The sequence below is a fragment of the Haliotis rufescens genome, unplaced genomic scaffold (assembly GCF_023055435.1).
Source record: "Haliotis rufescens isolate VD_foot unplaced genomic scaffold, xgHalRufe1.0.p SCAF_25, whole genome shotgun sequence".
In the NCBI taxonomy this organism is placed as follows: domain Eukaryota; kingdom Metazoa; phylum Mollusca; class Gastropoda; order Lepetellida; family Haliotidae; genus Haliotis; species Haliotis rufescens.
The window spans coordinates 5,803,003-5,830,538 of NW_025963946.1; the positions used below are offsets into that span (position 1 = coordinate 5,803,003).

Sequence of the window (27,536 nt, forward strand, 5' to 3'; positions counted from 1 at the left end):
GGAGACCAGCATCAGACACTGGGGACCTACACAGGGAGACCAGCATCAGGCACTGGGGACCTACACAGGGAGACCAGCATCAGGCACTGGGGACCTTCACAGGGAGACCAGCATCAGGCACTGGGGACCTACACAGGGAGACCAGGCACTGGGGACCTACACAGGGAGACCAGCATCAGACACTGGGAAACTACACAGGGAGACCAGGCACTGGGGACCTACACAGGGAGACCAGCATCAGGCACTGGGGACCTACACAGGGAGAACAGGCACTGAGGACCTACACAGGGAGACCAGCATCAGGCACTGGGGACCTACACAGGGAGACCAGGCACTGGGGACCTACACAGGGAGACCAGCATCAGACACTGGGAAACTACAAAGGGAGACCAGGCACTGGGGACCTACACAGGGAGACCAGCATCAGGCACTGGGGACCTACACAGGGAGAACAGGCACTGAGGACCTACACAGGGAGACCAGCATCAGGCACTGGGGACCTACACAGGGAGACCAGCATCAGGCACTGGGGACCTACACAGGGAGACCAGGCACTGGGGACCTACACAGTGAGACCAGCATCAGGCACTGGGGACCTACACAGGGAGACAAGCATCAGACACTGGGGACCTACACAGGGAGACCAGCATCAGGCACTGGGGACCTACACAGGGAGACCAGGCACTGGGGACCTACACAGGGAGACCAGCATCAGACACTGGAGACCTACACCGGGAGAACAGGAACTGGGGACCTACACAGGGAGACTAGCATCAGGCACTGGGGACCTACACCGGGAGAACAGGAACTGGGGACCTACACAGGGAGACCAGCATCAGGCACTGGGGACCTACACAGGGAGACCAGCATCAGACACTGGAGACCTACACCGGGAGAACAGGAACTGGGGACCTACACAGGGAGACCAGCATCAGACACTGGGGACCTACACAGGGAGACCAGCATCAGGCACTGGGGACCTACACAGGGAGACCAGCATCAGGCACTGGGGACCTTCACAGGGAGACCAGCATCAGGCACTGGGGACCTACACAGGGAGACCAGGCACTGGGGACCTACACAGGGAGACCAGCATCAGACACTGGGAAACTACACAGGGAGACTAGGCACTGGGGACCTACACAGGGAGACCAGCATCAGGCACTGGGGACCTACACAGGGAGAACAGGCACTGAGGACCTACACAGGGAGACCAGCATCAGGCACTGGGGACCTACACAGGGAGACCAGGCACTGGGGACCTACACAGGGAGACCAGCATCAGACACTGGGAAACTACAAAGGGAGACCAGGCACTGGGGACCTACAGAGGGAGACCAGCATCAGGCACTGGGGACCTACACAGGGAGAACAGGCACTGAGGACCTACACAGGGAGACCAGCATCAGGCACTGGGGACCTACACAGGGAGACCAGCATCAGGCACTGGGGACCTACACAGGGAGACCAGGCACTGGGGACCTACACAGTGAGACCAGCATCAGGCACTGGCGACCTACACAGGGAGACAAGCATCAGACACTGGGGACCTACACAGGGAGACCAGCATCAGACACTGGGGACCTACACAGGGAGACCAGCATCAGGCACTGGGGACCTACACAGGGAGACCAGGCACTGGGGACCTACACAGGGAGACTAGCATCAGGCACTGGGGACCTACACCGGGAGAACAGGAACTGGGGACCTACACAGGGAGACTAGCATCAGGCACTGGGGACCTACACCGGGAGAACAGGAACTGGGGACCTACACAGGGAGACCAGCATCAGGCACTGGGGACCTACACAGGGAGAACAGGCACTGAGGACCTACACAGGGAGACCAGCATCAGGCACTGGGGACCTACACAGGGAGACAAGCATCAGACACTGGGGACCTACACAGGGAGACCAGCATCAGGCACTGGGGACCTACACAGGGAGAACAGGCACTGAGGACCTACACAGGGAGACCAGCATCAGACACTGGGGACCTACACAGGGAGACCAGCATCAGGCACTGGGGACCTACACAGGGAGACCAGGCACTGGGGACCACACAGGGAGACCAGCATCAGACACTGGAGACCTACACCGGGAGAACAGGAACTGGGGACCTACACAGGGAGACAAGCATCAGACACTGGGGACCTACACAGGGAGACCAGCATCAGGCACTGAGGACCTACACAGGGAGACAAGCATCAGGCACTGGGGACCTACACAGGGAGACCAGCATCAGGCACTGGGGACCTACACAGGGAGACAAGCATCAGACACTGGGGACCTACACAGGGAGACCAGCATCAGGCACTGGGGACCTACACAGGGAGACCAGCATCAGGCACTGGGGACCTACACAGGGAGACAAGCATCACGCACTGGGGACCTACACAGGTAACTAGTATCAGGCACTGGGGACCTACACAGGGAGACCAGCATCAGGCACTGGGAACCTACACAGGGAGACCAGCATCAGGCACTGAGGCCTACACAGGGAGACCAGCATCAGGCACTGGGGACCTACACAGGGAGACAAGCATCAGACACTGGGGACCTACACAGGGAGACCAGCATCAGGCACTGAGGCCTACACAGGGAGACCAGCATCAGGCACTGGGGACCTACACAGGGAGACAAGCATCAGGCACTGGGGACCTACACAGGGAGACCAGCATCAGGCACTGGGAACCTACACAGGGAGACAAGCATCAGACACTGGGGACCTACACAGGGAGACCAGGCACTGGGGACCTACACAGGGAGACCAGCACCAGGCACTGGGAACCTACACAGGGAGACAAGCATCAGGCACTGGGGACCTACACAGGGAGACCAGCATCAGGCACTGGGGACCTACACAGGGAGACCAGCATCAGGCACTGGGAACCTACACAGGGAGACAAGCATCAGACACTGGGGACCTACACAGGGAGACAAGCATCAGGCACTGGGGACCTACACAGGGAGACCAGCATCAGACACTGGGGACCTACACAGGGAGACCAGGCACTGGGGACCTACACAGGGAGACTAGCATCAGGCACTGGGGACCTACACAGGGAGACAAGCATCAGGCACTGGGGACCTACACAGGGAGACCAGCATCAGGCACTGGGGACCTACACAGGGAGACCAGTATCAGACACTGGGGACCTACACAGGGAGACAAGCATCAGACACTGGGGACCTACACAGGGAGACCAGCATCAGGCACTGGGGACCTACACAGGGAGACAAGCATCAGGCACTGGGGACCTACACAGGTAAAAAGGTAATCAGGCACTGGGGACCTACACCGGGAGACCAGCATCAGACACTGGGGACCTACACAGGGAGACAAGCACCAGGCACTGGGGACCTACACAGGTAACCAGCATCAGGCACTGGGGACCTACACAGGGAGACCAGCATCAGGCACTGGGAACCTACACAGGGAGACAAGCATCAGGCACTGGGGACCTAAACAGGGAGACCTGCATCAGGCACTGGGGACCTACACAGGGAGACCAGCATCAGGCACTGGGGACCTACACAGGGAGACCAGCATCAGGCACTGGGGACCTACACAGGGAGACCAGCATCAGGCACTGGGGACCTACACCGGGAGACCAGCATCAGGCACTGGGGACCTACACAGGGAGACCAGGCACTGAGGACCTACACCGGGAGACCAGCATCAGGCACTGGGGACCTTCTCAGGGAGACCAGCATCAGACACTGGGAAACTACACAGGGAGACCAGGCACTGGGGACCTACACAGGTAACTAGTATCAGGCACTGGGGACCTACACAGGGAGACCAGGCACTGGGGACCTACACAGGGAGACCAGCATCAGACACTGGGGACCTACACAGGGAGACAAGCATCAGGCACTGGGGACCTACACAGGGAGACCAGCATCAGGCACTGGGGACCTACACAGGGAGACAAGCATCAGGCACTGGGGACCTACACAGGGAGACCAGCATCAGGCACTGGGGACCTACACAGGGAGACAAGCATCTGGCACTGGGGACCTACACAGGGAGACCAGCATCAGGCACTGGGGACCTACACAGGGAGACCAGGCACTGGGAACCTACACAGGGAGACCAGCATCAGACACTGGGGACCTACACAGGGAGACAAGCATCAGGCACTGGGGACCTACATAGGGAGACCAGGCACTGGGGACCTACACAGGGAGACCAGCATCAGACACTGGGAAACTACACAGGGAGACCAGGCACTGGGGACCTACACAGGGAGACCAGCATCAGACACTGGGAAACTACACAGGGAGACCAGGCACTGGGGACCTACACCGGGAGACTAGTACATACACTGGATATTCTACTATGGTGAGGTACGTCTTGTCTACTCACTGATGACATACACTGGATATTCTACTATGGGGAGGTACGTCTTGTCTACTCACTGAGCACATACACTGGATATTCTACTATGGAGAGGCATATCCAGTCTACTCACTATTTCCTTGGTCACTTCCAGCATGGTGCACAGCTTCTGGAGTTTGTGGAAACCTGTCCTCCCCACTGAAACACAGGAACACGTCCAGCATTTCTACTTTACAAAACCTTAGGCTCATCAAACAAAGCTCATGTATGCATCCTCATAGTGAACACAGAGAATCTCACTCGTGTGTCTTATGATATCAAATATATCAGCATGGTTTGTTTGGGTAGTTGTTTAATGCTGCACTCAGCAATATTCCAGCTTTATGATGGCAGTCTGTAAACAATAGCAAGATTGAGGGTAATACATGAATTCTTACACAAGTTTCGTAACACATGCAAGCGTCAAACATTAATTACCCATAATTTCTAAATCTCTTTGAGCTCTCGTTTTGAAAAAATGAACTGGTCACAAGCACATTCTTAGAAAACAACAATTGTCGAATGACGTCAACAATCTTCAGCTATGACATAGTTTCGGGTGTGACAATATGAATCGAATGACGTCACCAATGCCGTCTGGATGACGTCACCAATGCCGTCTGGATGACGTCACCAATGCAGTCTGGATGACGTCACCAATGCCGTCTGGATGATGTAAACAATGCACTGGTTCCTGTGAAGTGATAGTTGCCCTTGTGCACATAAGATATTGATGAACTCGGTTATGTCTAAACCTGTAGGTAATAATTAGGATTCTGTACAAAACTACAGTGAGTGAGTGGTTGGTTAGTTTGTTTAACGCGGAACTCAGCAATATTAAAGCTATATGACGGCGGTCTGTAAATAATCGAGTCTGGACCAGACAAACCAGTGATTAATATCATGAGCATCGATCCTCGCCCTTGGGATCGATGACATGCATCAACTAAGTCAGCGAGCCTGACCACCGGATTCTGTTAGTCGCCTATTACGACAAGCATAGTCACCTTTTCCAGCAAGCATGGGTTGCTGAAGACATTTTCAACCCCGGAATCCTTACGGGTCGTGAGTGAGTGAGTGAGTGAGTGAGTGAGTGAGTGAGTGAGTGAGTGAGTGAGTGAGTATGTATGGTTTTACGCCGCTTTTATCCATATTCTGAGTGAGTGAGTGAGTGAGTGTGGTTTTACACGGCTTTTAGCAATATTCTAGCAAAATCACGGCAGGGGACACCAGAAATGGGCTTCACACATTGTACCCATGTCGGGAATCAAACCCGGATCTTCGACGTGACGAGCAAACGCATTAACCACAAGGCTACCCGACCACCCCAACAAAACTACATGATAGCGTTCACTGCATGTGAATATTATGTTGAATATTTTCTGACCTTTACTGAAGAAAAGGTTGAGAGACTGAGATCTCCGAGGTGCTGGGCGTGAAGTGGACGCCCCGTCTTGACTGCCTGGACTTGCCGCTGCTCTGGGGGAAGCGCTGGAGTTGACGGACGAGGAGCCTTTCGTTGGAGTCGGAGGCAGGATCCCTGACCGAGGATGCATAGGGGACAGATACCTGCGGGGGCAGGATGCAGGGTTGTACATGATGCAAGGTACTGCATCCTAAACATGCAAATTGAGTTAGTGAGTTAAAATTTAATGTTACATCAGCATTATTTCAGCCATGAGAACGGAAACTAACACAGAGGTGCCCTGCCAGTAATATCACAATTTACAAGACCAATTTTCAAATTCAGTCTTGACAAGTATCCCTTAGATAAGCATGCAAACTTTCATTCTTGTACCCATTTCATGCAGTATGCACGAAGTCGAAAATCACAGAGCAAGGGACTCAACGCTGTAAAAATAATTTAAGATACCAATTTTCGAACTATTAAAGCGTGACCAGTAACATCAGTCTGCAAAATTTTATTTCTCCAACTGAAATCGTTAGTAAATTTGTCTCCTCTGTGAAGTGGACGGACAGACGGACAAATCCAGTCCAATTCCTTCATGGAGGGGATAAAAAAGAATTTGAACCGGTCATGCGGGACAAACTAATTTAACCTCAGGTTCATGCCCAGAAAGATATTGTAGATCATTGTGAAAAAATATAATTGTTCCATCAAATTTCAGAGGAAAAAATATTCTGACAGACAAAAATCCCATTCCCCACCTCACTCCACCATCGCCCATTCCAACCCTGCCCCACTCCAACCCCGCCCCACTCCAACCCCGCCCCATTCCACCATCAGCCACTCCAACCCCGCCCCATTCCACCATCAGCCACTCCAACCCCGCCCCATTCCACCATCAGCCACTCCAACCCCGCCCCATTCCTACATCAGCCACTCCAACCCCGCCCCATTCCTACATCAGCCACTCCAACCCCGCCCCGCCCCACTCCAATCCCATCCCATTTCCCCATCGCCCAATCCAACCCCGCCCCACTCCAATCCCGCCCCATTCCACAATCGCCCACTCCAACCCCGCCCCACTCCAATCCCGCCCCATTCCACCATCGCCCATTCCAACCCCGCCCCGCCCCACTCCAATCCCGCCTCATTCCACCATCGCCCACTCCAACCCCGCCCCACTCCAATCCCGCCCCATTCCACAATCGCCCACTCCAACCCCACCCCGCCCCACTCCAATCCCGCCCCATTCCACAATCGCCCACTCCAACCCCGCCCCGCCCCACTCCAATCCCGCCATATTCCACCATCGCCCACTCCAACCCCGCCCCGCCCCACTCCAATCCCGCCATATTCCACCATCGCCCACTCCAACCCTGCCCCACTCCAATCCCGCCCCATTCCGCAATCGCCCACTCCAACCCCGCCCCATTCCTACATCAGCCACTCCAACCCCGCCCCGCTCCATTCCACCATCGCCAACTTCATCCCGCCCCATCTAAATACAATATGGTTGGTCCCTTCAAATAATTTTCAGAATAGTTTTGGCAAAAACCCAGATCCTATCTTGTCCAATCTCAACGCAACATACTCACATGTCAGCGGCTGTGTTTGTGTTGTGTGAGTTCTGTGACGATGCTGATGGGGACTGCGGCTGTGTCATCATTATGTCCGAGTTTTCAATAGCACTAAATAACGATGATCCCTGTGAATGAGAGAGAAAACATATCAAACACTCACATTAGGACATTATCTTATTTATCTCTGAAAATGGTTAATTCTGAAAACTGGACGTCACTTTAACTGGCAAGACAGGGAGAATCAACCAGTTGATTTTCTTAGTAAGTGAATTGGGTTTAGCGCCGCTTTTAACAGTATTCCAGTTATATCACGGCGTGTCAGCTTAATGTGGGAGGAAAGCACGAAGTGATGCAGGTCTTGGATGTTTACCACTTCGGTGAAACCCACGAGCACGGGTATGGTGCTGACAAACCTAGAAACATAATCGGGGCGAAACGGGATTCGAACCAACAATCATAGGTTTCTGGCGTGCCCGAGGCGCAACCTTGCACAGCGAATTGCGGCGCCTTAGACGACTGGGCCACCCGTGCCCCCTGATTTTGTTATGATGTCTACAATCTACCCACCTCTTTCCATGCTATGGTCTCCAGGATCTGTGTCTCCACCCACTGCAGATGCTGAAGGCAAAAATACAACATTGTTTATCATACCTCCATGTCAGAATGATGAGTGAGTGAGTGAGTTGGGTTTAACACCGTTTTTAACAGTATACCAGTTATATCACGGCGTGTCAGCTTGATGTGGGAGTAAAGCCCAAAGTGATGCAGGTCTCAGATGTTTACCACTTCGGTGAAACCCACGAGCACGGGTATGGTGCTGACAACCTAGAAACATAATTGGGGCGAACTGGGATTCAAACCCACAATCATATGTTTCTGGCGTGCCCAAGGGATGCAACTCTGCAAAGAGATTCGCGGCGCCTTAGACGAATGGGCCACCCATGCCCCCTCAGAATGATGAGATCTGATTGGTCCAAATGATCTTGAAAAAATATTGTGTAACCTGCCTTGGAGGGTAATAAATTTTTCAGGGGGGAAATAAATCTCTTATACCCCGCCACGAACAATAGAGGCTGCACGTGGATTTCTGAGAGGCAGTGGCAGAATAAATCCCTTAAACCCCGCCAAAAAGCTGCACGCTTTTTCCAAATCGGAAGTCATGTGACAGCATACGTTAACCTCCGCTCCATCGAACAGCTGTTTTGTATCAATTTTGAATTCGTGTTAAGTCATTTACGTCACATTAAAACAGGTTGGCAAGATAAATTTGTTGCAGCAGGATCACTCGGGGTTAGATAGAATAGATTCCTCAGTGGGGGGATAAATCCCTTATACCCCGCTATGAGCAATACAGGCTGCACGTAGATTCCTCAGTGGATGTCTGAGAGAAAAAATAAATCCCTTTTTGCCTGCTTCAAAACAAAACGCAGCACACTTTTTCCGAGTTAATGGATGTCACTTGACACAACGCAAGCTAACCTCAGCTCAATCGAACAGCTGTTTTGTATCAATTTTGAATTTGTGTTAATTCATTTACATCACATTAAAACAGGTTGGTAAGATAAAATTCGTTGCAGCAGGATCACTCGGGGTTCATTAGGTTTATACCATGAGCCTCCAGCACGGGACGCACGGGACGCACAAAACCCCATGATCACCTCGTGACACTGCTACAACTTATGTTATTTGTCTGTTGATTAACATAGCATCCAGCAATAGTTCAGCTGTATCAGTCCCCAGCATCCTCATCAGGTGAATCAAGGAGAAAGCATATACTCCGAAACGTTGTGTTCCTCATAATAAAGAAAAAGTTGACATCCATAATTTCTCTTCCTTATCATTCTTACTGGACATTAACGAAAATATTTCTGTCAACTAAGATAACTACATTCTTATCAATGAACTGTTTTCAGAATTCAGCATATAACGGACATATTGGTAAGAGTGAGTGAGTGAGTGAGTGAGTATGGTTTTACGCTGCTTTTAGCAATATTCTAGCAATATCACGGCAGGGGACACCAGAAATGGGCTTCACACATTGTACCCATGTCGGGAATCGAACCCGGGTTTTCGGCATGACGAGCGAATGCTTTAACCACTAGGCTACCCGACCGCCCCCAATATTGGTAAGAAATGATACATTTGATATCAAAAGACACTCAGGTGAGATTCTCTATTTAAACAACAGAATATCCATATTTTCACTTCTTGTTAACAACATCTCGGCGACTAAAGGTTGAGCTCTTTGACTCAAGACTTGTGGTCATGATTCAACAAAAACATGCAGGAGTCAAGATGACTCCCAATCTTTCAGGTTAGGTCAGACTCTGGATACAACAAGTGTAAAAACTAATCATTAAAAACATTTGACATTTATCGTTTGAACAAAATGAGCTATGTACAAACTTTGATGATTTCTCGGGTGAGTTTGGGTTCAGCCCTGATGTAGCTCTCCAGCACTTTGAAGAAGTCGAAGGCCTGGAGATGAAAGACGTCCAGAACCCAGGGGAAGGAGAACTGAGAGTCCTCCCGACCTATCTCACTCAGGGATGGATTGCCTGCAACACACACAGAACTCAAACATCTGTACTAGGGGACAACTCCAAGCCTATCTCACTCAGGGATGGATTCCCTGCAACACACACAGAACTCAAACATCTGTACTAGGGGACAACTCCCGGCCTATCTCAGTCAGGGACGGATTGCCTGCAACACACACAGAACTCAAACATCTGTACTAGGGACAACTCCCGACCTATCTCACTCAGGGACGGATTGCCTGCAACACATGCTACAGAACTCAAACATCTGTACTAGGGGACAACTCCCGACCTATCTCACTCAGGGACGGATTGCCTGCAACACACACAGAACTCAAACATCTGTACTAGGGGACAACTCCCAGCCTATCTCACTCAGGGACGGATTGCCTGCAACACACACAGAACTCAAACATCTGTACTAGGGGACAACTCCCGGCCTATCTCACTCAGGGACGGATTGCCTGCAACACACACAGAACTCAAACATCTGTACTAGGGGACAACTCCCGACCTATCTCACTCAGGGACGGATTGCCTGCAACACACACAGAACTCAAACATCTGTACTAGTGGACAACTCCCGGCCTATCTCACTCAGGGACAGATTGCCTGCAACACACACAGAACTCAAACATCTGTACTAGGGACAACTCCCGACCTATCTCACTCAGGGACAGATTGCCTGCAACACACACAGAACTCAAACATCTGTACTAGGGACAACTCCCGGCGTATCTCACTCAGGGACGGATTGCCTGCAACACACACAGAACTCAAACATCTGTACTAGGGGACAACTCCCGGCCTATCTCACTCAGGGACAGATTGCCTGCAACACACACAGAACTCAAACATCTGTACTAGGGGACAACTCCCGGCCTATCTCACTCAGGGACGGATTGCCTGCAACACACACAGAACTCAAACATCTGTACTAGGGGACAACTCCCGACCTATCTCACTCAGGGACGGATTGCCTGCAACACATGCTACAGAACTCAAACATCTGTACTAGGGGACAACTCCCAGCCTATCTCACTCAGGGACGCATTGCCTGCAACACACACAGAACTCAAACATCTGTACAAGGGGACAACTCCCGGCCTATCTCACTCAGGGACGGATTGCCTGCAACACACACAGAACTCAAACATCTGTACTAGGGGACAACTCCCAGCCTATCTCACTCAGGGACGGATTGCCTGCAACACACACAGAACTCAAACATCTGTACTAGGGGACAACTCCCGGCCTATCTCACTCAGGGACAGATTGCCTGCAACACACACAGAACTCAAACATCTGTACTAGGGGACAACTCCCGACCTATCTCACTCAGGGACGGATTGCCTGCAACACACACAGAACTCAAACATCTGTACTAGGGACAACTCCCAGCCTATCTCACTCAGGGACGGATTGCCTGCAACACACACAGAACTCAAACATCTGTACTAGGGGACAACTCCCGGCCTATCTCACTCAGGGACGGATTGCCTGCAACACACACAGAACTCAAACATCTGTACTAGGGGACAACTCCCAGCCTATCTCACTCAGGGACGGATTGCCTGCAACACACACAGAACTCAAACATCTGTACTAGGGAACAACTTTCCTTGTTTGATTCTTCGATTGTTTGTTGTTAAATGCTGCACTCAGCAATATTCCAGCTATATGACGGCGGTCTGTTAATAATCGAGTCTGGATGAGACAATCCAGTGACTGACATCATGAGGATCGATCCATGCAATTTGGATACGATGACACGCATCAACCAAGTCAGTGAGCCTGACCACCTGATCCTCTAACGACAAGCATAGTCGCCTTTTACGGCAAGCATGGGTTGCTGAAGACCAATTATAACTCCACTTTCCTCTTAGCTCTAGCAACATCTAAGGGGTCCATCTGGCTGAAATACCCATGAAATTCAAGGGAAAACTGCCATAATCTTTAATGTTTAAGAGAGTGTGTGTCCTGTTTATTAATATCACAAAAATAGTCATGGCAAAAAGATGTTTTTGTCAATATGGCTGATTCCAGAACAAATTCTCTTTCTCAAAGTTGTTCAGAGTTCAGAGTTCAGAGTTCAGAGTGAGTGAGTGAGTGAGTGAGTGAGTGAGTGAGTGAGTGAGTGAGTGAGTGAGTGAGTGAGGTTTTATGCGGCTTTTAGCAATATTCCAGCAATATCACGGCGGGGGACACCAGAACTGGGCTTCACACTTTGTACCCATGTCGGGAATCGAACCCGGGTCTTCGGCGTGACGAGCGAATGCTTTAACCACTAGGTTACCCGACCGCCCCCAAGCTGAATGGTACGGTTTTTTTATCAAATATCATTATGGGGATGAGATAATATGCATATGCAAGAAGAATCTTAAATATTTCCAGGATCTAATTGAAAGTCTTTCAACCAATCAGATTACAGCATCCTCTCCCATTCACTTAACAACACTCATTCAATTTGTTGTCTGTTTGTTGTTAAACACCGCACTCAGCAATATCGGAGCTATATGACGGTGGTCAGTAAATAATCGAGTCTGGACCAGTCAATCCAGTGATTGACATCATGAGCATTGATCAACACAATTGGGATACGACGACATGCATCAACCAAGTCAGCGAGCCCGACCACCCGATCCCATTAGTCGCCTCTAACGACAAGCATAGTCACCTTTTACGGCAAGCATGGGTTGCTGAAGACTCACTCATCTGCAAACATATCTTGTAAACAACTTACACGAAAGCCCATAAGTCATCAGCACTATCTCCACCGAGGCAGCGAGGAGAGATCGGTGGAAACTGTCCGAACACAGAAGCTTGCTGAAATCATTTGTAGACAACCTGTCATGCTCCTGAAACACAAGAAGAACAACAAATTACGACAAATGACTGGCTTGATCGTTTCTAGTAAATAGCAGCGTTCGAAATACCTGCCTGCCCGACCGTCCGAGACAGTTGATTTCAACTCGGGCTGCCAGATTTTCAAATCCCCCTGCCCGACGGTCGGGTTATATTTCATAGGTGAAAATATTCTAAACATTTCCTGATGAAAAGCATTAATTCACATGTAAAGATGAATGATAAAATGTAACCAAAAAGAAACCCCGTTGGCTTTTAGACAACCTAACATTTAGCGATGCTCTTATGCTTCAAGCAATCAGTTTTCATATTTTTAATTAAATTATCCTGAGAAACATATGATTATAGTGGGCAGGCAGGTTTTGGTCAGGGCTGGCAAGTATTTCAGCTAGCCAGTCCTGTGGTCTGGCTGAAATTTTTGGGAGTTTCATACCCTGTAAATAGTAAGGCTCGGACCATACACCAACTGTGTGATCCAATACGTATCACGATACCTTGTTCACGATCTGACACATATCAAGATACTTATATGTGCTCTTATCTGTGGTGCGTAAGCCATCTTTTTCATAGACAGGATAGTCAAATACTGGCACGCTGACAAATTACAGATAGCACTGTCGAGTATGGCGCAATGGATGAAAATATTTACTTTTTCACTACTAAGCAAATGTTTAAGGTAAGTATGGATATTTTATACTTAGTGTGTGAGTGTTATCGATACTTGTATCGGGAGATAAAATATCGCGATCCACCGATGCATCATCCCACCACTAGTAAAAAGTCGTTAATGGCTAAAATTCCACTCATTTAAACTTTTATAAATTTCTATTCAAGTTCCAGGGTTTTAGATCAGTTGATTGTCTAGGACATTGAGTGAGTATTATCTATTATGTTCAATTATGTCCCAAACATGTTTCAAAGTAGGTATTGTCTTATCAAAAACTGACGAAATAATAGAAAATAGACTTCGTCTGCAGCAAAAGTACTGACGTGACAGTGACGTCCTATTTATTTCAGAAAGTACTCTAGCTGTTTTGAGAATATTGTCCACATAGTCTTAATACAATCGAAGATGTTCCTGCCCCGGCAGATAATTTGAAAAATGTGGACATTAGCAAACACTATCTTTACACACACCTGATGACAGGTATGACTGCATGATATGACATGTATACCATCATACTCTAATACGCTTTTCGAACAGAATGTATTGCAATATTTTTTCCGTGTTGCCGTATAAAGGGTGAAAAATAAGTAACATGTTTCATTATTATTTGTGTCAATAACCTAAAATCAGCACAGAAAATCATTAACAAATGATATTTCCCTTTAAAATTGACTGACAGAATAGACAGTAGTGAGTTCTCTCACATAGTTATCTCCCCTGTATCCATGACTACAAAATAGCAGCAACTGACCAAGCTGACTTTGACATTGTGATCTAATAAAATCCTGGATATTTTATATATTTGCATACTTCGCCTGTAATTTATCTCGGAGTCCAAACAATGTACCCCTGGCAGACAAAGTTGGGAGAAATCGCTTTTCTGTTTAAAATTGTTTATTTTTATTTAAGTGCTTATTTTCCACAATTCAGGGGTATTTTAACAATAAATTTTAACTTTGCATTCAATGCATTAATGTTAAACTAAGCACTAAAGCCTCTTCCTTTAGACTAAAACGGTCGCCAATGCGCCAATTTGTCTACTGTCCAAAATTCTGAGGTCGCCAAACGACTACCGTGAAAAATATCTTGTGGCGACTAAATTCTATTGCTTCACATACGTAGACACAAACATAAATAATCTGATTGACATTTGTGACGCCATTTTCGCAATAGGCAGTGTTTTCACGGTCTCAATGGAATACATATGCCATACTCATCGTCTGTTTCATAAACATTCCCATTGCTCAATGCAGCGTTACAAGGGATTTTTTCAGTTACGTAAACTCTCAAAGCCTAGTGCTATGACTTGTACATATTATAATAGTTATTTAATAAATGATAATTTCAAATGTTTGGGGCTACCTAAACATTTGGCTTCTCTTGTTGATTTTACCACTGGCTACCTGAAAAAAAAAAATAGCCATATGGCTTACTAGTTAAAAAATTAAACTTTGAGGCCTGCTTTATATTAATGTTGTCATTGACAAAAAGTCACTTTTACAAAGCCTTAACACAAGTCAACAGCATGAATCGGGACAGATATTGCTTTACTCCAATTTAGGAATTCTTACTGACATTTGCTCCAGACTTGAGGACGAAGCGGCCTATGAGCAGGTCCAGATAAATACTGTAAATCGTGAAATTAATGCGTCTCCAAAAGAATGCGACCACTGGACCCTAGCCAAAAATGCAACTCAATATGAATGCGACACACACCCCCCCTCTCAAGCATCAGTGGATTTCTATCTAAAGATGTCCTCAGTCAGGTTTAGATTCCTCACTTTAATCCAACCTTACATTGATCCAATCACACACCAAATATCACCGCTTATTAGCTCTGAGTAAAGAACTTCCGCAAAAACAATACATGCGTGTCGGCCTTTGACGCAGTCGCAAAGAACAAAGGGTGGCGTCTGTCTGGACTTGCAGGTGTGATCAGTGATGACATAAGTGAGTAGAACTCTTGTCTTGACCCCAGCAGTGACAATTCACAGGACGTAATTAGTGTTTAGATGACGTTGTTTATATACTTTATATACAAGTGCTGCTCAATGAACAGTGGTGTGGAATACATCAGCGTATGTCTAAGTTTGTATTTTTGCTATCCAAAATGTCTTATTGTTGATATAAATGCGATGTTTAAAAATGCGAGCAAAGACCACTCGCATTTTTCGCATTGAATTCACGCTCGCGTTAATTTCAAGATTTACCTGAACTGTTCCCTATAAATACTCTCAAACACTTAAAACATGCACCCACCATGTTCAGCATCGACTCCATCACTCTGTAGTACAACCTCTTGGCCATGGTGAATCGCTGCTCTGCTATCGTTGTCTGACTCGACGCGAAGTTGGACGTGAACACTCTCTCAAGTTCAATGACTCTGTCTGCTATTGAGGTAGTTGGGTCGATTGCACAGTTCTGACAATAGAATATATCAAATACATCAATCTGTCCAGACTGTAACTTAAACAGACGAATGTCTGTTTTAAACTTGGTTGGTGCCGTGATCGCTGTGCAGAGTTGTGTCCCTTACAATTCGCAGGATCTAACGACTGGGAGTTCAATTGGAAAAAAGGGCAGGTGAGGCCATGTCATTTAAGGTGCTGGTAGTCACTTTTTAGAGTTGCCTCCCTGAGAAGTGCCAGAAACCTATGATCAAGTGTTGGTGGCAAGGTCACATAAGGTGCTAGCAGTCACTTTGTAGAGTTGCCTCCCTTAGAAGTGCCAGAAACCTATGATCAAGTGTTGGTGGCAAGGTCACATAAGGTGCTAGGAGTCACTTTGTAGAGTTGCCTCCCTTAGAAGTGCCAGAAATCTATGATCAAATGTTGTGGCAAGGTCACGTAAGGTGCTAGCAGTCCCTTTGTAGAGTTGCCTCCCTTAGAAGTGCCAGAAATCTATGATCAAATGTTGTGGCAAGGTCACATAAGGTGCTAGCAGTCACTTAGTAGAGTTGCCTCCCTTAGAAGTGCCAGAAACCTATGATCAAGTGTTGGTGGCAAGGTCACATAAGGTGCTAGCAGTCACTTTGTAGAGTTGCCTCCCTTAGAAGTGCCAGAAATCTATGATCAAATGTTGTGGCAAGGTCACGTAAGGTGCTAGCAGTTACTTGGTAGAGTTGCCTCCCTTAGAAGTGCCAGAAACCTATGATCAAGTGTTGCTGGCAAGGTCACATAAGGTGCTAGGAGTCACTTTGTTAAGTTGCCTCCCTTAGAAGTGTCAGAAACCTGTGATTAAATGTTGGTGGCAAGGTCACATAAGGTGCTAGCAGTCACTTTGTAGAGTTGCCTCCCTTAGAAGTGCCAGAAATCTATGATCAAATGTTGTGGCAAGGTCACATAAGGTGCTAGCAGTTATTTGGTAGAGTTGCCTTCCTTAGAAGTGCCAGAAACCTAAACATATGATCAAGTGTTGTTGGCAAGGTCACATAAGGTGCTAGCAGTCACTTTGTAGAGTTGCCTCCCTTAGAAGTGCCAGAAACCTATGATCAAGTGTTGATTCCTAGTTAACCCTGATTATGCTTCTTGGGCTGTCAGCCTAAGGGTTTCACAGTGTGGTAAACACATAACATTGTTTAGATTACCGTATTCGATGTAATAAGCACCCCGCTCTAATAAGAGCCCCCTATTTCTAATTTTGGGAGCGCCCTGGGCGTTTATTATGCCGAATACGGTACTCCCGTGTCAAGCTGACACGTCACGATGTATAACAAAAAATGCAGTTCACATTGGAGATAAACCCAAATCACTCACTCAATTCCCAAATTTCGTTCATGTAATGATCTTTGGTTTGTTAACACTAACTCTCAGCTCTGGGCCAGCGATAGCTGAGGCTTTCATCCTACACGAATCTGGCAGGCATGAAATAACTGAATACTATTCAAAGCTGTGAGAAGGTCAGGGGGCAGGTAGGTAGGCATCTTCCCGAGGCAAGAGAGTTAACGGACTTTAAAAGTCCAGTTTCCACCCTTGCCAAACTAGGCTGGAATTCCTGGGCTCGATCGTAGCGCCACCAGTGGCTATTACGAGTTATGTCCCTTCTATACCTCTCCTATGGACCAATCAGATTCCGCCTCTCGTATTACTTGCATTTGCTTCAAACAAAACGGTGGCCCCCGCTCAAGAGGATACGATCGATAATCAAGATCTATATAGTGATAAAACGAGTTTTTCATCGCAAAGTGCATCAAATCATGTGATCATCTGGATTATAGCTGTCATATAGCTGTCATATAGCTGGAAAATTGCTGAGTGTGACGTTAAACAAACAAACAAACAAAAATTGTGGGTGTGGTGAGTAGACAGATGAGAAGGCCAATCTTTAAAACAAAAGGAGTTTTAAGGAAGCAAGTGGACCAAGCTGAGGAGAATCCCCCGGAGGAGACAATGTACCACGTGAACATTCTTACCTTGAAATAGTTGAGGAGCTTGTCACTGGCCTGATCACTCGCATTGCAGAGAATGATCTTCAGTTGTTGAACAGTGTTCATGGCAGCTCTGTAAACATTCAAACAAACAGAATGTTCTTGTGTCAATGACCAAGGGGGACATCTTTGGCAATCTGCCAAATGTTGAAAACATTGAGAATGGAAATTTCTAAGCCATTGGTACACAGGGATATCGAGGGTTCCAAAGTAAGTTCCCTGGGCGGGCGAACTGGGAAAGATCGCGATTGCTATTTTTTTTTTAAATATTTATTGTCCTACATTCAGAGAGCTGTTAACACTGAATTTAACATTGCATTTAATGCAAGTATATTAAACTAAGCATTAAAGCCCCCAGCTCCCTGTTGGTCCTGGAATCAAGGAGGTGAGGTGAGGTGAGGTGAAATGGGGTTTAACGTCCATCCAAGATTATTGCACTTATATAGCGACTGCATGTACGTGTGTGTGTCGAATCAAGGAAATACAACCTACCTCTACAAAGAAACTGTGATGCTCTAGTTATGATACCGTCCATCGCTGACAGGTTTTTATTCATCTAAATTTATGCATTATAAATGTCTAAGTTCTCGTCACAATATGGCTGAAATATTGCCGATGTGACGTCAAATATTACCTCACTCACATAACCTTAGTTCTAATTATAACAGCATGAATTAGGAAAAGTTTAGTTCCAATTTGGGGATATATTGACAATGGCTGCAGACTTGAGGCCGTCTAGATAAATCCCTTGGGACAGGACGAGAATTATTGTTCTTGCAACTATTCTTTGTATCTCCTAATCTGCGATAAAGTACTGTCATCATTTCTCTATCTGTCTCAGAGCAGAGCCAAATACTTGAGTTCCATTTATATAATGAACAGTTCAAGACACAGCTCTTCACTCCAACTGTGTGTGTAGGCCTGAGTTTGTTACAACAAGAAGAGCACCATTGTATGAAGTGGTTGGTTGGTTGGTTGGTTGTTTTACGCCACACTCAGCAATATTCCAGCTATATGCTGGCGGTCTGTAAATAATCGAGTCTGGACAAGACAATCCAGTGATTGATATCATGAACATCGATCCACGCAATTGGGATCCGTCTTTTACGACAAGCATAATCGCCTATAGGCAAGTATGGGTTGCTGAAGACCTATTCTACCCTGGATCTTCAAAGGTCTTGAAGTAGATGGAGCATATTATCTGGCCATTGTTGTACTACTCACAGCCAATATGACAACCAACCATTGGATCAGAGCGTTTAGCTGTGCTCTTGGATAAGAGCATTAAGCTGTGCTCTTCGATCAGAGCGTTTAGCTGTGCTCTTGGATCAGAGATCAGAGCATTTAGCTGTGCTCTTGGATCAGAGTGTTTAGCTGTGCTCTTGGATCAGAGATCAGAGCGTTTAGCTGTGCTCTTGGATCAGAGCGTTTAGCTGTGCTCTTGGATCAGAGCGTTTAGCTGTGCTCTTGGATCAGGGCGTTTAGCTGTGCTCTTGGATAAGAGCGTTTGGTTGTGCTCTTGGATAAGAGCGTTTAGCTGTGCTCTTGGATCAGAGCGTTTAGCTGTGCTCTTGGATCAGAGCGTTTAGCTGTGCTCTTGGATAAGAGCGTTTAGCTGTGCTCTTGGATAAGAGCGTTTAGCTGGTTCTTGGATCAGAGCATTCAGCTGTGCCCTTGGATAAGAGTGTTAAGCTGTGCTCTTGGACCAGAGCGTTTAACTGTGCTCTTGGATAAGAGCGTTTAGCTGTGCTCTTGGATAAGAGCTTTTAGCTGTGCTCTTGGATAAAGGCATTTAGCTGTGCTCTTGGATAAGAGCATTTAGCCATTATATTAGCAAATATCGCCATCAGATATTTATTAGAGCGGGGCACTTATTACATCGAATACGGTAATATCTGTACTGTGATGCTCGGCCCGTACATTAATTGTAGTGAAAGTAACCAACCTGACAGGAGTCATCATTTGTGGAGATCCGGACACACAGGACTGGTCCACACTGGCTCTGCAAGGAACAACAGTTGTCTTCAGATCATCGTGTCACACAGACTGAGAATGTCAGTCAGTGAGTGAGTGAGTTGGGTTTAACGCCGCTTTTAATAGCATTCCAGTTATATCACGGCGTGTCAGCTTAATGTGGGAGGAAAGCTCGAAGTGATAACATAATTGGGGCGAACCGGGATTCGAACCCACAATCATAGGTTTCTGGCGTGCCCAAGGGATGCAACTCAGCACAGCGAATCGCGGCGCCTTAGACGACTGGGCCACCCGTGCCCCCGAGAATGTCAGTGATACAGACTGCTTGATAAAGGTGTTAGGATCTACACCGAAACGTCGCACTTATTGTAATAAAGAAGTTGTTCATCCATAGAACTCGTCTTACTTCATCACACCAACTTCTAAATGCCACTGAAAGAAGTCAGTGATAGCAGTGGGACGATACACCAATGCATCGGTGGAGCGCGATTTCTTACTTATCGATACATGTATCAATCACAATCGTATACTGAGTAAAAAGTATCGATTCTACCCTTAATGTATTCTTTAATAAGTGTAACTCCAAACACAAAGTACAAGTGAAAATGAGAAACGTACATATTTTCATCCGTTGCGCCATACTTGACCCTGCCAACTGTAAATCGTCAGTGTGCCAGGTATTGGGTGTGTTTGTTTGTTGTTTAACGCCGCACTCAGCAATATTCCAGCTATATGACGGCGGTCTGTAAAAAAATCGAGTCTGGACCAGACAATCCAGTGATTGATATCATGAGCATCGATCCACGCAATTGGGATCAATGACATGTATCAACCAAGTCAGCGAGCCTGACCACCCGATCCCATTAGTCGCCTTTTACGACAAGCATAGTCGCCTTTTACGGCAAGCATGGGTTGCTGAAGACCTAGTCTACCCCGAACCAGGTATTTGGCCTTGTGTCTATGAAAAGGATGGCTTATGCACGACTGATTAGAGCACATGCAAGTATTGCGATACGTATCAGAACATGAGCAAGGTATCATGATACTTATCGGCTCACACAGTTGGTGTATCGTCCAAGCCCTACTCAGTAACATCACAGTTGACATAAGCCAGGATTAAAATCAATTTCTCCTGAAGACTTTTGACAAACAGGTGAGATGCTAACAAGGTGAGGTGAAATTGGGTTTAACGTCGTGTCCAAGATTATTGCACTTATCTATATAGCGACGCGTATGCACACGCGCGCGTGTGTGTGTCTGCTTGTAGTAGTCCGGACTGATGCCGATTCATAGTGCTAGCACACTGAGATACCATATCGCAGTTTAACATAAATACCCCACTCAGACACAGTATAATGACTCCGAGCCGACCAGTCCTTGTTTTAGCCCCTTAATACCGAGCACCAGGCAGGGTAACAACAAGTACCATCTTTTAACGTCTTTTGGTGTGATGCGTCTGGGCGGACACTCCACCACTGGACCACAGACCACTGGACCACAGACCACTGGCCCATTGAAAAATCACCCTTACAGGGTCACCTAAGCCTTACTTTTCAAATCGGGACCGACCATTTGATATTCTGGGAGGGGTTAGGCTGGGATATTTTCCAAAATAACATACTGTCTTATATAAAGCAACTTGCCATGGGAAAGCTGGATAGTGAAACTTTCAACTTCTGTTACAGTGAGTGAGATGGGTTTAACGCCGCTTTTAACATTATTCCAGTTACATCACGGCGTGTCAGTTTAATGTGGAAGGAAAGCCCGAAGGGATGCAGGTCTCAGACGTTTACCACTTCAGTGAAACCCACGAGCACGGGTATGGTGCTGACAAAACTAGAAACATAATCGGGATTCGAACCCACAATCATAGGTTTCTGGCGTGCCCTAGGGATGCAACTCTGCACAGCGAATCGCCGCGCCTTAGACGACTGGGCCACCGTGCCCCCCTCTGCTGTTCCAAGCTGACCTGTTTTTGTTATGATCTGATGGTATGAGGTGACTGTCATGTCGAAGAAAAAGCATCTCGTTGATATCCCCTTCCTTTTTATGTCGCTCGTCGTACTGTTCCATCAACCTCTCCAGCTGAAATATACAGCAGACGCATTGTCATCGAAAGTTAACAAACTCAACGACACAACAATCTGAATTCCAGATGATAATAACATCATAATAACGTGTGTGAATACACAATGCCATCTAGAAAGTGGTCAAATGTATAATGAATGATATTTGTGATTGCATCCTCTTAGGACAGTACAAATTCTAGCATTTAGGGGGGTTTGAGTCCCGTCCGGGATTCGAACCCACACTGCCAGAGTGAGGCACCTAATCGTCAGCAAACCAAGTCAGGGAGCTAACCCACTCAGCCACCGAGGCTTCCACAAAATAAAAGTCCGACAAGTGGTAGTCTAGGTCACGCACATTGCGTGCTGGCGATTAGGTGCCTCACTCTGAGCGTGTGGGTTCGAATCACGGATGGTACCCGCAAAAAATACTAGAATTTATACTTAAGTAAGACAGTGTAATCCCAAATATAACACTTAAATATAATGTGCGTCAGTTTTGATCAGCAAAGAGAGTACATGCAGAAACTACAGGGTTCATAGCAGTGCGTGTCAATTATGAATGGTTGAGGATGGTAGTTCTTCAATCTCATTAAAATCGGATCTAAGTTCTCGCTGCCGCTAAACAAAGATCAGAGGACATCCTATTACAGGTCACGTGAGAACGAACTTTAACCGACAACTAAAACGACTAACAAGGAGTCAATATCAGCCAATTAGAAAGCAGCTTTCTCGAGCTTTACGGCACTCGTTTCAACCTAGAGACTTCCATTTCAGACTATGCTTGAAAAATATGTTGACACAGTTCTCGATCAAAATTTTGAAAACTGAACAAGGGAACATTCCGGAATGTCTAATATATGGTTGAGATTGTATGGCAGTGCTTCCCGCGTAGTGTGCAACGCCTCCTCTATTCAAATGTTTGTCCCACGGAAGCGAGAGATAGACGATAATTTTGACGGAATCAAAGGGTTGCATGATCAGAAAACACATTCCAACTGTCACTTGCATGATCTGGTAAGCCATGCTTTGATTGGTTGGATGAAGGGTCGTTCTGACATAAACTTTAATGGGATGTCCTCAGATCTTTGTTTAGCGATAGCCAGAACTAAGATCTGATTTTAATGAGATTGGTAGTTCTTAAGAATATGGGATCGGGTTCAGTCTGACAAAAGATGCAGAGCTCTGGAATTTGAACATTTGCCACATGGTGTCACATGGCCTAATTTCATTATAATAATGAGGTCTGGGCCAGACAAACCAGTGATTGGTATTATGAGGTATGATGACAAGCAGAACCCAGTAGTGTACCAAATTTGTTTGTTTGTTTGTTGTTTAACGCCGCACTCAGCCATATTCCAGCCACATGACGGCGGTCTGTAAATAATTGAGTCTGGACCATACAATCCAGTGATTGACATTTATGCATTTGGGATTACAATGACATGCATCAATTAAGTCATCGACAACCAGATCCCGTTAGTCGCCTCTTGAGGCAGGCTTAGGTTGCTGAAGACCTTTTCTACCCCGGATCTGAACAGATGTGAACCAAGTCAAAGAGCCTGCCCTTCCCGGTCAGTTAAGTGTTATTGAGTGCTGGGAACCTATTCTGTCCTGGGTCACCATGGGGTGACCTCATTCCATCACATGACCTTGACTCACGGACACTGAAGGTCAGGGTGTGGTACTTACATCCAGGTCTCCATCGATGTGCGGCAGTTCGTGGAAGAAGGGCTCCGTACAGTTCTGTTGAATTACTTGCACCTGGGAATACAAGGCACAATGTGATCAATACAAGGCACGATGTGATCAATACAAGGCACAATGTGATCAATACAAGGCACACTCCTTTCAATACAAGGCACAATGTGATCAATACAAGGCATGATGTGATCAATACAAGGCACAATGTGATCAATACAAGGCATACTCCTATCAATACAAGGCACGATGTGATCAATACAAGGCACTCTCCTATCAATACAAGGCACAATGTGATCAATACAAGGCATACTCCTATCAATACAAGGCACGATGTGATCAATACAAGGCACGATGTGATCAATACAAGGCACAATGTGATCAATACAAGGCATGATGTGATCAATACAAGGCACACTCCTATCAATACAAGGCACGATGTGATCAATACAAGGCACGATGTGATCAATACAAGGCACAATGTGATCAATACAAGGCACACTCCTTTCAATACAAGGCACAATGTGATCAATACAAGGCATGATGTGATCAATACAAGGCACAATGTGATCAATACAAGGCACACTCCTATCAATACAAGGCACGATGTGATCAATACAAGGCACTCTCCTATCAATACAAGGCACAATGTGATCAATACAAGGCATACTCCTATCAATACAAGGCACGATGTGATCAATACAAGGCACGATGTGATCAATACAAGGCATGATGTGATCAATACAAGGCACACTCCTTTCAATACAAGGCACGATGTGATCAATACAAGGCACGATGTGATCAAAACAAGGCACACTCCTATCAATACAAGGCACACTCCTATCAATACAAGGCATGACGTGATCAATACAAGGCATACTCCTATCAATACAAGGCACGATGTGATCAATACAAGGCACACTCCTATCAATACAAGGCACGACGTGATCAATACAAGGCACACTCCTATAAATACAAGGCACGATGTGATCAATACAAGGCACACTCCTATCAATACAAGGCACGATGTGATCAATACAAGGCACACTCCTATCAATTCAAGGCCCACTCCTATTAATACAAGGCCCACTCCTATCAATACAAGGAATGATGTGATCAATACAAGTGTGCATTAAATTGCTGGCAAACGTCTAAAATAATTCACCATCATAATTTCTTGGGGAAATGAGTGACAACCAATAGGGCCGAATCATGTAGTATTTTCTCTTCCAGGGGACAGATGTCCAATATTAACAACAAACCACCACAGAGAATGTCCATTGAATTTCCAGCCTAGTTTTCAAGTCAGTGAGTGAGTGAGTGATTGAGCTTCAAGCAGTTTTGTTTGTTTGTTTAACCCCGCACTCAGCAATATTCCAGCTATATGATGGCAGTCTGTAAATAATCAAGTCTGGCCCAGACAATCCAATGAGTGATATCATGAGCATTGAGATACGCAATTGAGATACGATGACATGCATCAACCAAGTCAGTGAGTCTGACCACCCGATCCCTTTAGTCGCCTCTTACGACAAGCATATTCGCCTTTTACGGCAAGCATGGGTTGCTGAAGACCTATTCCAACCCAGGTCTTCATGGGTCAGTATGTCAGTTATTTACACAAACTTAGTGTAGAAGGAAAGCCCATGTAATGCAGGGGGAGAAGTGTACGACTTTGTTGAAACCTAAAAGCTGACATAGCTCCTACAGCAGATGGCAAAGGGAGACAACTCCACATCTAGATTCTGATACCTCAACATGTTCAAGAACAGTTCAGCTCAAAGTTCATTTAAACGTATATTCATTCACTGCTACGGAACTCTCACCTCTTCAATGCTTGTTTTGACCTGTTCAGCAAGTTTCAACAACATATTTGTTGTTCTGCTTTCTGTTGTTTGTAAACAACCAATGCGGATCACATCTAAAACAGATGAATACAAGAGTCATCAGAAAGATGACATATCCCCCCGGCAGCTGTCTGTAAAGTAGCCACAAGTAAATGTGCAATTCTGTATGTAATGAGTCAAGAGTTGAATGTTCTTTAAGAAGCATACATTGTTTACCAACAAAAGATCCACCATAGTTGCATCCATATGAAATGGAAAGTAAAACGTGTGTTTCTGTGGGTTTTTTTAATGCAAACAAATGACAAATTACAAGAAACAATTACTAAACAAGCGTATAGTCAACGAAGTCATCTATATCCCCCGCCTAAACTTAAATCCAAAATGTTGCCATGGAAACGTAAAAAATAAAAACTTCTAAAATTCTTAAATAGCAAAAGGCACAACTTCAGAATGTGACTGATAAATATACAAAGTTTCGATCAAATACACTGAATTGTCTTCAAGTTCTGCCCTGGAAAAGAGAATCAATACAGACGGACGGACAGACAGATTGGCTGATCGCTGTATATAGATTATATGCCGGGGGGATAATAAGTGATGAGAATAATTGCAGAATATGAAGTACAATTTATCATTTTCTAAATTACAACATTTCTTTAGGTTAGTGAGTGAGTTGGGTTTAACACCGCTTTTAACAGTATTCCAGTTATATCACGGCGTGTCAGCTTAATGTGGGAGGAAAGCCTCAAGTGATGCAGGTCTCAGACGTTTACCAGTTCAGTGAAACCACGAGCACAGGTATGGTGCCGACAAACCTATAAACATAATCAGGGCGAACCGGGATTCAAACCCACAATCATAGGTTTCTGGCGTGTCCAAGGGACGCAACTCTTAACTGGGAGTTTTCTGATACAATGTTGTTTGTTTCTCACACCACACTCAGCAATCTTCCAGCTTTGACGATGGCCTATAAATAATCAAGTCTGGAGAAACTAGTGATTGATATTATGAGCAAAGATCCACGCAGTGGGGGAATGCTGGCCCGGCAAGCCCAGCACATTCCCAGTCGTCTCTTGCAACCAGCAAATATTAAACGGGACATTTTCCAATCCGAAATCCCCACACTTGAGACTGCCTCCACGGTCCGGAGAGCGGAAGGTCTGGGGTTCGAAGACTGGTCGGCTCGGAGTCAGTATACTGTGTCTGAGTAGGGTATTCATGTTAAACTGTGGCATGGTATCTCAGTGAGCTGGCACTATAAATCGGCATCAGTCCGTACTAGTACAAGCAGCCACACACACACACACACACACACGTGCATGCACGTCGCCTGATAAGTGAAAAAATCCTGGAGGCAACACTTGAGCACCCAGTCAGAAATAAATATTGAACATGTTCAATAAGTATTCTGGAAGTCGTAAATCATCCGATCCCGAGGGGTACATGGTGCGACATTCATACCAACCGGAATCAATGTTTACACTTGTCTTGAATAAAACCAAATCAGAGTTACTTCCCTTTACCCAATGCATTTGGAAAGACATCGGTTCAATCAGAACCCCGCCTAAGATCGGGCTGAAGGGAAATGCTAGCATTTAATGTAAGGTAAGATAAACAATGTTGATCTATTACCCATACATACATACAGCCCAAACACATATCTTTTTGGATAAGCTAAGGAAATGAGGCACTGTATACCTCCTGGAAGACAAATAAGCCCAACCATCCTGCTTGATCATTTGTTTGTTTGTTTGTTTGTTTAACGCCACACTCAATATTCCAGCTATACAACAGCAGTGTGTAAATAATCGAGTTATTTACAGACTACCATCACATAGCTGGATATTGCTGAGTGTGGCGTTAAACAACAAACAAACAAACAAACAAACAAAAGATAGAAATCTTGCCACACCATCTTAAGACCTTTTTAAATCTTACCATATGGGGGATTCAGCAGAAACGACGGCGTTGTTCGGAGGACAAACTCTAAACAACACATGAGCAACAACACAGCATGATTCAGATCTTGGTTGTCAACGAGGAAGTGATCTGAAAGACAAACACTAGTTTAGACACTTA

At 46.2% G+C, this 27,536-nt stretch overlaps 1 protein-coding gene across 4 annotated transcripts in view; it reads right to left on the reverse strand.

Moving 5' to 3' along the window:
* Positions 1–27,536, reverse strand: part of LOC124123172 (retinoblastoma-associated protein-like) — a 60,077-nt gene that overhangs the window by 19,989 nt on the left and 12,552 nt on the right. For all 4 annotated transcript variants that reach the window (XM_048402284.1, XM_048402287.1, XM_048402286.1 and 1 more), the window contains exons 8-20: positions 27,396–27,506; positions 25,437–25,531; positions 23,602–23,673; positions 21,813–21,928; positions 19,815–19,871; positions 17,855–17,942; positions 15,703–15,864; positions 12,655–12,769; positions 9,778–9,929; positions 7,939–7,989; positions 7,387–7,496; positions 5,771–5,952; positions 4,478–4,542 (exon numbers count right to left, since the gene is read on the reverse strand). In XM_048402284.1, the coding sequence (XP_048258241.1) occupies positions 4,478–4,542; positions 5,771–5,952; positions 7,387–7,496; positions 7,939–7,989; positions 9,778–9,929; positions 12,655–12,769; positions 15,703–15,864; positions 17,855–17,942; positions 19,815–19,871; positions 21,813–21,928; positions 23,602–23,673; positions 25,437–25,531; positions 27,396–27,506 (1,376 nt within the window). The remainder of the gene's footprint in view (positions 1–4,477; positions 4,543–5,770; positions 5,953–7,386; positions 7,497–7,938; positions 7,990–9,777; positions 9,930–12,654; positions 12,770–15,702; positions 15,865–17,854; positions 17,943–19,814; positions 19,872–21,812; positions 21,929–23,601; positions 23,674–25,436; positions 25,532–27,395; positions 27,507–27,536) is intronic.